The sequence below is a fragment of the Zalophus californianus genome, chromosome 3 (genome assembly GCF_009762305.2).
Source record: "Zalophus californianus isolate mZalCal1 chromosome 3, mZalCal1.pri.v2, whole genome shotgun sequence".
In the NCBI taxonomy this organism is placed as follows: domain Eukaryota; kingdom Metazoa; phylum Chordata; class Mammalia; order Carnivora; family Otariidae; genus Zalophus; species Zalophus californianus.
Genome location: NC_045597.1, coordinates 172,382,578 through 172,395,230, shown reverse-complemented (window position 1 = coordinate 172,395,230; position 12,653 = coordinate 172,382,578). Strand labels below are relative to the sequence as shown.

Below are 12,653 nucleotides of genomic sequence, written 5' to 3'. Positions count from 1 at the left end.
GAGTCAAACACTGCTAAGTGGTCATCACTGGAATTATTTCAATATTCATAGCAAATGAATCATTTCTCTAACAATGTCATATATCAGTATGAAACTGAATATTATTAGTAAAAGGAAAGGCAGAATAATATAAAGTTTAAATTTTAGTTTCTGGAATTAGACTTGCAAGATATTAACTCTGATGCCACATTTGATCAGCTAGGTGTCACTGGGCTTGTTCTTAACTTCTTTATGTCCCAGTTTTCTCATCTTTAAAAAAGGGACAACTGAAACAATTTCATTGAGTTTAGAGAAGATTAAACAGGTCTTTATATGAGCTAACTCAGAGGGTTCAAAAACATTGGCGAAGGGACTAGAACCAGAGGTGTGGGCTGATGTTGCCTCACTACTGAGGTCATACCCTTCTAATCACTCTCGTACAGCAATTTTTTTTCTGTAAAGGACTATATATTAAATATCTTAGGCTTCCTAGGCCATATGGTCTCTGTTGCAAATACTCAACTATGATCTGGTAGTGCGGAAGCGGCCGTAGACAATATGTAAATAAGTGGGTGTGGCTGTGTTCCATTAAAACTGTATATAAATACAGGTCAATCTGGCCCATGGGCAGGAGGTCGCCAATCTCTGCTCTACCTACTGTTCTTCTGAATTGCAAGGTTGTTCCAGTTTGTTTGGTGGATATACAAATGATTCCTAGCCTTGGATGATCTCTGGATTTTTCCTGTTAAGTATTCAGATAGATGTTCCCCTGACCTTAGTCTGTCAGGTATTGATCCTTACTTAGCTAAAGACTGGAGGGGATCTTCTGCAAATCTCCAGAACCCTCTCTCTGTGCTGCAGAGTTGAGCTGGCTTGGCCTCCCTCAACTGCCCACTCTGTTTCCTCAACTCTGAAAGACTGCCAGGTTTCACTTTGGTTTCTATTGGTCCATGAGTATTCTGGGGGCAGGCATAGGGTTCATCTTATTTACTTTCCCTCTCTCAGGTATTATTCTCTTTCACTGCTCAATATTCCATGTCTGAAAACCATTGTTTCATATATTTTAGTTGTTTCAGGTGGGTAAGGTAATCTGTTCCTTGTTACTCCATCTTGGCTTGAAGTGGAAGTCCCAATAGGTTTTTAATATTTCACTTACAAGGAAACTGAGGCTCAGAAATATTAAGAAATCTCACCAACACCATTCAGCTAGTAAGGAGTGGAGAGAAAATTCAAAACCAGGGCTTCTAACTTCCATATGAGTTCTTTCTCCATTAGGCTACACCACTTTCATCAGAAGAAATTAACCACAATCTGTTTTTTAAATACAGAACAATGAACTGTAGCTTTTACTAAAAGAAATGGATAAATCCAATGTGAAACAAAGATTTTGAGATTATTTTATTATGTTTGAAAATTTTCAGACAGATCTGATGCTTTTCATATTTTCCAGTAGGGTCATTTGTTCTATTTTAGCATTTATATTGTGGTTCTGCTTATGGAGAGTATTTAGGATTGTCTCCAAATGGTGAGAAACCTTGCCCATTTTGATGATGTGATACTGATAAGCTTCCTACTGGAAAGTCCCCAGCTGGCTTAAACTTCAGCTCCTGCATTTTCTAGGGATGTGACTTTTTTGCAAATGTACTGGAATTATCTTTTACAAAGGAGGGAAAAATATTGCTAAACTACATAAAAACATGATGAAATGAGAGATGTGGACAAGTTTATGTATAAACTCTTACATTTCATTTTTATTACTTTCACTACACAATCCCATTTAACATTTTCTGAAATAGTCATAAATTTTTGAATGGTAAAACAAATGGCATTTGAATATGCCAAGTGAGAGATATTATTTAGATAGTGAATATTCACAAAAATATGTAGCATTATATTACCAGGATGCACTCAGTTTAATGAGAAAGGAACACTTATTCCTTTACAAATACCAATATATGTTTGTATCTATAAACACAGATTATCTGTGTATGTCACAAGAAATATATTTGCAAACAAAAAATTATGTAAATAATACTGTGCCACATACAATTCCTCTTTTAAATGTGTGAGAAGCTGATTTCTTACAGCAGCAGAAAAGCTAAATTCTAAATGATGAGTCATACATCTTTAAATCTTTTGGTTTTAATTATATGTATATATAATATTTCATATAACTTCACTTCTTAACCATTTAAATTATTTTTAATATTACATGAAAAGGAGTTTATGGCCCTTGTTTCTTTTAGCATTCACTGGTGTTTACACTTTCACTACAAACTGCCTACAGTACCACACAGCCTTAGGCATCTTACTTGCACACCAGTGTGTTCACACATTTTTCTTACCCCTAAAATGGGACGACTTCTAAACCTCTCCCAGCTAAGATAAAACATGATAGGTGACTAGACTAGGATTTCCTCATAGGATATACATTATCTCTTTGAAACACATTAGAACACTGTAAGACAAGTATTTCCTCCATTATTTTGGACACGATGTTCAAGGAAATTAAAAAATTTGCTTAACACCTAAAAGGTGGTGAAGAACTAAGGGTCTGAATTATAGTCTATATTATTTTCCTACATGACTGGTTTTCAAATATTTTTATCAAAGATATGTTTTTAAAATGATACACTATGAGGAATCTCAATTTTAAAATAGAGAAAGTGCTATTTCATGGTACATATTTACTTTTATAAATTCAAAATGAAAATATTTACTTATGAGGTTAATAAATCATGAGGCAATTTTGATATCCATAAAAATTTGAAATCAAATGTTATGGACAACAGTTTCAGCCTTTCAGTGACCTCTACTCCAATTTATTTCTATATGGTGTTGGATTTGCAATGACAAGAAATTCCTTATTTATAAAGATACATCATTGTATATGGAAACAGTTCTTTTTAAACAGCACACCTCACGATCTCAAGATGCCTTTCAATTAAACTGATCCAGAGACAAGAAATATGATTAGAAATTTTTGTTTCTATGATTATTTAGAATATCTAACAACTACTCACATTCCTCGTATTAAATATCACAGAACAGAACACTATCAATACTTCTACATTTATTTTATGATATTATGATGACATTACATGTATGTTTTCAATATCTTTTCCTTAGGTCCAAGGACATAGCTGAGATAGCAGACCAGAGCCTATCTCATACTAGTTGAGTCCTAACTGTATATAATTGCATGATTTAATTCTGTTACAGAATTTCAACTTAAAAACATGATTTGGCACAACCTACCTAACATGAGCCTCGATAAATGTTAATTGCTGTCAATAGTGTCAATATACTCTTGTTTTTTTGTGGAAAATAATTGTATTATATATGTTTTTATTTGCTAGCTGCTTGGAATAGATAAAAGTATGTCAAATTAATGTGTATTTTGAGCTTATTAAGTTAGATTTGATTTTATCCTCATAGTCCAAATATTTTTATGATATGCTTTTATACTTTTTGTTTAATCTTTTCTTGAATAAATTCATATGAGACACTATGTGTCCTTATCCTTATTTTGATTTTGTTTTGCTCTTGACTTCACTATTCTCTACTCTCTTTTTACCAACATAACTTCTGGCATTTTACTTTATGATTTTCACCTTTCTGTTCAGATCCTCAGACTGAGAGCTTTGTTTGTTTTCCCTAGTTCCTTTTGATATGTTTATATCAACTTTTGATATATTTCAACCTTTTTAAATGAAAAGTCACTGAAGACTTCTCCTCTACAGAAGCACAAATTTCCTATTATTCAATGAGTAAAAGGCTTATGACATTAATTTCTCAAACACACAGAATTAAAGTTAATTGTAGTATGTTCCTTGAAGAAAGGGTCAAAGGGATGGGAAGGTCAGGTTGAAATTATGTTCCCTCAAACTGATAAGGGTTTTCATTAACAGGGTCCCTAGTTTACACTTTCTGTCTTTTATGTTTCTCATTGTTCTGCCCTTGATTCTTATGCTTTTCTTAATATGAATGTATAATCAAGAGTATAGCAGTCACATAGAGAAAAACTAGGTTTGTTGTACCAAGGACTTTAAGATGATATTGATTTGTATGAAGGTAATTTTAAATTAGGTTTGCCTGACTATGCATAGAAAAGAGATTTGGGCTGATGACAAGGACAGGAGAAAGCAAGTAGCAACACAGTTAATTACAGTAAAATACATATCTCTTATTAGTTGTACAGCATTTCAAAGTACTCTTTAACTTCTATTATTATCAAGTATAGCCAAAATTTTTGAATTTTGTAATTCAAAATTCAAGGACATGAACACTTGAATTGTAGCTCACAATAATAAAAAGGGACTTAAGGATGTAAAAATGTTTATTAAAACTGTTTTTTTAAATATTTATTTATTTATTTGAGAGAGAGAGAGTGCATGTGTACCTGTGAGTGGGGGAGAGGGGCAAAGGGAGAGGGAGAGAATCTCAAACAGACTCCCCGCTGAGTGCAAAGCCCCACAAGGGGCTCCATCTCAGGATGCTGAAATCATGACCTGAACCAAAACCAAGAGTAGAACACTCAACCAACTGAGCTGCCCAGGTACCCCATAGGTGTTTTGTTTTGTTTTGTTTTAATTTAACTAACTTTAATTGCTGAACCTGTGGCGGGGGCGGGGGATGTCTTAAAGTAGAAGCTGGTTGTCATTGAAAATAATAGTATTATATACATACATATATATATTTATATACATATATGTCTATATATTTATATATCTATGTACAGATACATAGATAGATATTTCACATCAGAATACATGACCAGCAAAGTTGGGTTTTTTTTGACCAGTAAATTTTTATTTGTTAAACATATATAATAAAACTAAGTTCCTTTACAACTATGATGTCAATGCAGATTCACTGTATTGGTAAATATAAATGGAAATCTTTTTTTTAAGATTTTATTTATTTATTTGACTGAGAAAGAGAGAGAGAGAGCCAGAGAGCACAAGCAGGGGGACCTGGAGAGGGAGCTGGAGAAGCAGGCTCCCTGCTGAGCAGGGAGCCCAGTGCGATGCTGGGCTTGATCCCAGGACTCTGGGATCATGACCTGAACCGAAGGCAGATGCTTAACTGACTGAGCTACCCAGGCGCTCCTGAATTGAAATCTTAATAGGCCTTCACATTATAAAATGAAATTCTCATAGATGGGATGTTTTATGCTATAGAATATTTTCTTTTTTTTTAATTCTGGCAGACCATAAATGGTTTAATGTCAAGAACATTACTAAAAACATTTTTAAAGAAGCCAGTATTATTAGTATGGTTCATATACCAATATGTAATGGGAACACAACTTAAAGTCTGTTAAAAAACAAACTTCACTGAATTTTAAAATTTAGATATGTGATGACATGAAACCAGTCCTATGAAACCAGTCCTAAAAAAACACACACAATTATCTTATATCTCTAGAATTGCTCCTAGTATATATATACTTCTGGACTATTGAATTAGTATGTACAATTTTTAAATAAAACATCATTATTTCCCTTATATGTATTTTATCTTTATTTCTTCATCTAAAATTACCATTTCTATAATTTTGATCTACTACAAATAAATATCAAAGATTTAAAAAACTCACAAAATTTCACAAGGTTTAAAACATGTACGATGCTAGCAAAGGAAAGTTATATTATCTAATAATAGATACACATTATCTAGCATAAACTCTCATTAAAGATACAGCTGTAACTGTAATTTTAATCTTTTAAATAGATAACTGGAAACACTGTATGTTGCTACACTATTCATTAACAGCAAGTGTAAAATATTTTATCTGTTTGACAGTGTTTATATTACTACAGAAAAAATGCTAAACATAATGAAATAATAATATTAAAATTATCAGTTATAATTATTGTTGCACATGGATGCAACAATAAGATGAATGTACATCTTGAATTAATTGTAAAATTAAGAGATAAACAATAATTTATTAATTATAAGACTAAAATATTCCATTTAAAATGTATTTTAAGTTTTGCCAAACTTTTGTTTTCTACTCTTAGCCATTTTGCCTTCAAAAAACCCAATTTACTTACCTTGGATGGTGATTCTAAAGGATATAGACTCCAAATTTTTCATGACACTGCTAGGAATTTGGGTTATCTATATCATTACACACTTATCTCCTCTATTATCTCTTCCTTTATATATATGATGAATATAATGTCTTCATAATGTGACATAATAAGAAATATAATGTAAAATAAAATATATTCGAATATAATATTAGAACAAAAATTTACATAGGGGGAAACACAGTAAAATTAGAGTGGAAACAGAAAAGAGTTTCAGAACAAATGTTAAAGTTGTTAGCTTGGTCACAAACATTAAACAAAAAAGATCCTACCTGATGAATCAAAGTTCACCTCATTGCCAGGACTTGGACCTATATCAATGGACACAATTGGTGAGAGCTTCCGAAAGTCCCATAGTTTTGTTACTCCACAAGCATCACAGGATGCTATCATGTGACCCTTTAAAGTATTTAAAAAAGAAATTATATACATACACACACATATATATTACATATATATAAATATATATATAGTGACTTAGTCAACAAGGAAGATTTGTGTTACAGTTTTATTAAATCCACAAGAATGCACTCTTCTAAACTAAAGTGTTCATTGTATTTTTGTCTTGGACATAAAATTGTTATAAAATGATAATTTACATATACATAAAATCCTATACTAAATTTTGGAAGATGATTTTTCAGGAAATCATTCTGATTATTCTAATTATATGAGAATATATAATAAAATAAAAAGGTACATACCCATGTAATTCCTCTCTCTCTCTCTCTAATATATACACACATATGTATAATGTTTATGATATATGTGATCTATACATAAAACTACATACATGAGAATATTGCACTAAAAGTGCACCTCACTCTATATGCTTGCAGTTTGTTAGCACTGATGATTTATATACTTCAGATACAGTAAAAATAAAACAGAGGTAGGAAAACAAATATACACAAGGAAAGGAGAGTTTTTATCATGGTGGGAGAAGAATGGGGGCCAAGTGAAATCTATGGCAAGGAAGCAGTACATATTGTGATCTGTGAGACAAAATTATTAGAAATATTTGGGGCTATTTTGGTAATGTGCAATGGAATAAGGAAGAAGATAAGTGGCTAAAGGGGATGGAATACAAAAGGAATCGTGGATGGATTCAAGTGTAATGGGAATAGGGGCGGGTATTTTCTCATTATAGAAGTAGCAGCTCAGGTCCATCAGTTTGAAGGTCAAGGTCTGTCTCTACCCTTTCTGCTGGTTTCTCAGGAAATGTTTATTGAGCATCCACTTCACGTCAGAAACTGGGATATAGTGATGAGTAAAAGGGGTCTCTGCTGTCTAGCAGCTCATAATCTTTACTCATTCTTATCATAGTATCATTTAATTTTGTTGTCCAGCTGAAAATGAATATTGGCCATATTAGGCTCATACATACGTTTATGATAAGTGATTACACTTTATATTGTTTCCAATTAGATATAGAGTTTCCTTTTCAGTTCCAGCTTAATTTTTTTTTAAGATTTTACTTATTCATTTGAGACACAGAGATACAGAGAGAGAAAGCATGAGCAGGGAGAGAGGCAGAGGGAGAAGCAGGCTCCTCGCTGAGCCAGGAGCCCGATGTGGGGCTCGATCCCAGGACCCTGGGATCATGACCTGAGCTGAAGGCAGACGCTCAACCATCTGAGCCACCCAGGCGCCCCGAGCTTAATTATTTTTAATTTCAAGTCAAAAAGCATCCTCTCGCTTTTTTCCTAAATATTCTAAAATGTTAAAAATAATAACTTGATTATTGTACAATTATGCTTATCCTTTTGAACTAGATAACATGATTTTTTTTCTCATTTACTTCTTGATTCTATCCTTTCTGGGGAAAAAAATGTGCATTTTGTATTACAGTCCAAGGGGACTCTTTGTTTTTCCCTAAACAAGTCAGTAATGCAACAAATGCCATCAGTGTTAAAATTAAAGAGTTGTCACTGGCAAAGCAATACAACCTTGTCTCCAGTCTAATAAATGGGATGTTTAATCTTTTTTATGACTTAAAAGGAACATGCAGAACTTGGAATGTTTTCAAATATGTAAACATGTATTGTAAGAATTGTGAAGAATCAGTGAATTTAATTTTCAGAAAAGACGAGTTCTCAGTATTAGCAGGAAATATTAATGCTAGAAATTAGAAAAAACCCTTTCCAGATATAAGGGTTTTCAAATATCTTTCAGAGATGACAGAATGAAATCTTTTTTTTTTTCCAGCTTTGAGAACAGAATAGATATATTATAATGGTAACTTAATTTGGAGGCCCTTCTCATTCACAATAAGGGAGGTTATAAAAAGCTTAAAGTGTGGTTTATATCACTAAATATTAAAATGTGAGGAAATACACTAAAAATTAGTTCCATCATTTTGGGGGGTGAAAATGAGTATTTAGTTTTAATATTTTTTACATTTAACTTCCACTGCTGCCAACTGATTTATACATATCAGTTTGATATGTATATCAAATTTTATTTAATTGGCCCTTATTAAAATAATAAGGGCCAATATTTATTAAATGCTTTTAATGAACCAAGTACTATATTAAATGATTTATTAGTAAATAGTACATACTTTTTAAACAATTTTGAGTAACATCATTTAGGCAAATTTCTACATTTCCCAAGGCACTTAAAAGTCAGGACAAAGTATACATTACAGTAAAACAAATTTAACGACTTATTAAGTGGTAGCAGTAAGTTTGTGTTTAGATTTGATAACTGAGAGATTCTTGGTAGTGAAAGGACAGCTTAACTATGCTTCTGTTAGCCAGTGAGGCAGATGCAGTGCCTATCGCAACGCAGGAGCTTGGTAGAACTTGAAAGATATTTGTTAAATCAACAGATGATGAATGCCTCATTGGGGCTTACCTAGAAGTTTTATTTTAGTCCAAGTTCTTCCATAGCATTCTCAAGATAAATATTAGTTCTAACCCATATGGTTTTGAATCACTTAGATAAAAAAAAAAGAGAAAAAAAAAGCAGAGAATCCCAGAGCCAAAAACTTGGAATTATCCTGAAAACCTTATATCCCTCCTCCTTCCATCTCAGGAGAACTGGAGTCCCACCTGCCTATCTCTTTCCATGATATAGAAGAACATACTAAAACACTGCCTAGCCAAACTGCATAGTGTGAGCATTGAGGGATCTGAAGTTGGAGAAATGGGGAAAAGGGATTACCTGACAACCTGGGGGAAAAAGCAGACATCTACAACTTATGTCAGGTAAGAAAGGAAAGGTCTGCTATAGTTAGGTCCTTAACTTAAACAAAGAAAGATCATTTCTGTAGAAAATATTTTTTACAGAGAGGTGGAATTGTATGACAATCTTAAAGAAAAGTAAAGACTCAGGAGTTTCGGGAACCTTGCTAAAATAGAATTCTGATTGTCATTCCTACCAGTACTGATACTGAGGAAGAGAAGGTAGGAAAGGTGGTTGCATAGAAAGCTCTCAAAAACACTCAGATTCAGATAGATGGCTGTTTTTGTGACACTGAATCCGTAGGACCTGGCAGAGTTTCTGCAACATGTTTGACATTTGATCTTGAATAAACTATTGAATGAATGAATATAAGGGGAACAGAGAGCAATTAATGTTGACTGTATGTAATTTAAAAGGATTCCCCCCAATATAGAAACGTTAAATGAGCTGAAACTCAGAAGAAACTCAAATGAAAGAAAAGAAAAGAAAAGAAAAGAAATTGTAAATTCTTACAATACATGTTTACATATTTGAAAAAGCCTTTTTCTATTGAATCACAGATTCAAATAGTTATATAAAGCAGGTAGAATTTAGCAAAGCGGACAAAGCGTGTAGTTGAGGTGAAAGTGAATAGTCATGACTCCTTACTGCCCCGCTAAAGCCTTTCTACCTCCACTTTAAAGATCTTATAGTGGGAAAAGCCATATAGACATAAAGTTAATTATAAGTTAGAGTATAGCACCATAAAATCAAACTAGCTTCATCTAGACTGCGGGAAATATATTGGAGAACATTTAGCGTATGTCTTAAGGATCACGAGTGTTCATACTTTTGAAACTTTTCATACTTCTGAGATGTATTATAAAATTAGAAAAAGATAGGATAAAAATTAATGTAGCACTATTTATAAGTAAATAAAATGGAAACAAGTGAAACCTGTAATAACCTAATATGGAAGAAATAAGCCTTGTGCCTCGCGGACCCAGAAAACTGCTAGAGGCACCGTTTATGCAAACTTGACACCAACAGCACCAAGAAGACAAGCAGACTGAACTGCTATCTCTCTGCACAGAGGTTTCTAGCATATTTATATGTTGTAAAACAAAGAAAGAAAAGGAGAAAACTGGGATGCTAATGAGATCATTTCTAATTTAAATGTATAATTAGAAACTATTTTCATAAACCAATAGTATTCCTTCGTATAAAGATATTTTATGGCTTCATATAACTTCGAAAAACAAATTTTAGAAGCTTGGGCATTAACATCAGTTTGGGGTTAAGAGGCTACTTTTCAAGTAGGGTAAGAAATGTCATATAGTAAAAAAGTATCCTATATGAAAGTCTGATCTTTATATTGCATGTCAGGAAGAAATATAGAGGGTCTCAATTTATTATGGAAAACACAGGTCCAATTTGCGCTCTAGATCTTCACCCTGATGAATCAGATAAGTAGTTTCTTGGTTCAATTCACTAGGTTATATATATATATACTTTTATACCTTTATTTGTCTCCTTTTCTTTTGGAAAGTCAACTTACAGAACAATAACAACAGCATGTAAATAATCAAAATATGTTTAGGTCCATGACATTACATCTTTTCTGCAAAGGTTCTTCAAGGCTGAATAACAGGATATGTATAATGTTCTTGTCTCAAAGAGTTATAAAGTATGATAAAAGTCAAATGAATGATTATATATCAATTATGCACATGAAAATGTTATAAATTCTGTAAGTAAATGCACCTTGGCTTAGGAGTACATTCCAATGATCTTGAGTAGCACTTGGTAAATGTTCAATAAATGATTGACGTATGAAAGAATAAATATCCTGGATGAATTATTATGCAGGTATAAAAATAATAATTAAAGAAACAGTGTAAAACATGGAAAAGTTTATGCTAAACTGTGATTACACTGATTGAAAATATATAATACATATGTATAATGATTAAGTGAAGATATATGTTTATAAAAACTGCCCTGTATTTTTTTAAGACTTTATTTTTTGGGGGGCCAATTTTAGGTTTATAGTGAAATTGAGGGGTGGACGCAGAGGTTTTTCCATTTAGTCCCTCCCCGCTCACACACACAGCCTCCCCCATTTACATCTACTACCAGAGTGGTACATTTGTTACAACTGATGAACCTACATTGACATATCATAATTACCCAAAGTTCATTGGTACTCTTGGTGTTGTACATTCTATTGCTTTGGACAAATATATAATGACATGAATCCATCATTATGGTATCATAAGAGTATTTTCACTGCCCTAAACATTCTCTGTGCTCATTCAACCTTCCCACAGCACTCCCCTCTCAACCTCTGGCAATCACTGACCTTTATACTATCGCCATAGCTTTGCCTTTTTCAGAATGTTATATAGTGGGAATCATGCAATATGTAGTCTTTTCAGATTGGCTTCTTTCACTTGGTAATATGCATTTAAGTTTCTTCCATGTCTTCTTATGATTTGATAGCTCATTTTTTTATAGCTGGATAGTATTCCATTGTCTGGATGTACCATAGTTTATCCATTCACCTACTGAAGGATATCTTGGTTGCTTTCAAGTTTTGGCAAATATGAATTCAGCTGTTATAAACATTTGTGTGCAGGTTTTTGTGTAGACCTAATTTTTTATCTCCTTTGGATAAATACCAAGGAACATGATTGCTGGATGGTATGGTAAGAGTATGTTTACTTTTGTAAGAAACTGTCAAAATATCTTCTAAAGTGGTTATACCATTTGGCTTTCCTACTAGCATAGAATGGGAGTTCCTGTCGCTCCACATCTGCACCAGCATTTGGTTCTGTCAGTATTCCAGATTTTAGCCACTCTAATTGGTATATAGTGATCTCTCATTTTAATTAACTTTACTCTCATGAAATATGATATGGAGCATCCTTATATATATACACACATTTGCCATATGTATATAGTTATTGTTCACATTATGCCATATGCCATAATGTGAACAATAACTATAAATAATTACATTATTTAAAGATCAGAGTTATATGTTATTCCAAATTAATTGCCAAATACATTATTTTTTTATTTTATAATACTTTAAAATAAATACAGGATGTCATACACTTAGGCATAGTACCTAATAGTTTATTTTATAATATACACATAAGTAATGTCACAGCTGATTCTCACAACTACAGGTTGAGCCAAAATTTAATTCTATCTCATAATTTGTGGCTAAATAAATTTTAGAAGAATTAAACAATTTATTGAAGGACTTCTGGTCAACATGATTTTAAAAATAGAGCTACAAAATAAGAAAATTAAAAAATAATAGTTAACACTAATTGAGCATATACTATGCACTACTCAGTGTCCCAAGCATTTGTATTTGTATACACATATATACAA

The 12,653-nt window shown here is 32.6% G+C and overlaps 1 protein-coding gene across 4 annotated transcripts in view; it reads right to left on the bottom strand.

Moving 5' to 3' along the window:
- The window catches only part of SPAG16 (sperm associated antigen 16), a 968,000-nt gene that overhangs the window by 260,668 nt on the left and 694,679 nt on the right, over nt 1–12,653 (bottom strand). For all 4 annotated transcript variants that reach the window (XM_027589886.2, XM_027589888.1, XM_027589889.1 and 1 more), the window contains one exon: nt 6,353–6,479. In XM_027589886.2, the coding sequence (XP_027445687.1) occupies nt 6,353–6,479 (127 nt within the window). The remainder of the gene's footprint in view (nt 1–6,352; nt 6,480–12,653) is intronic.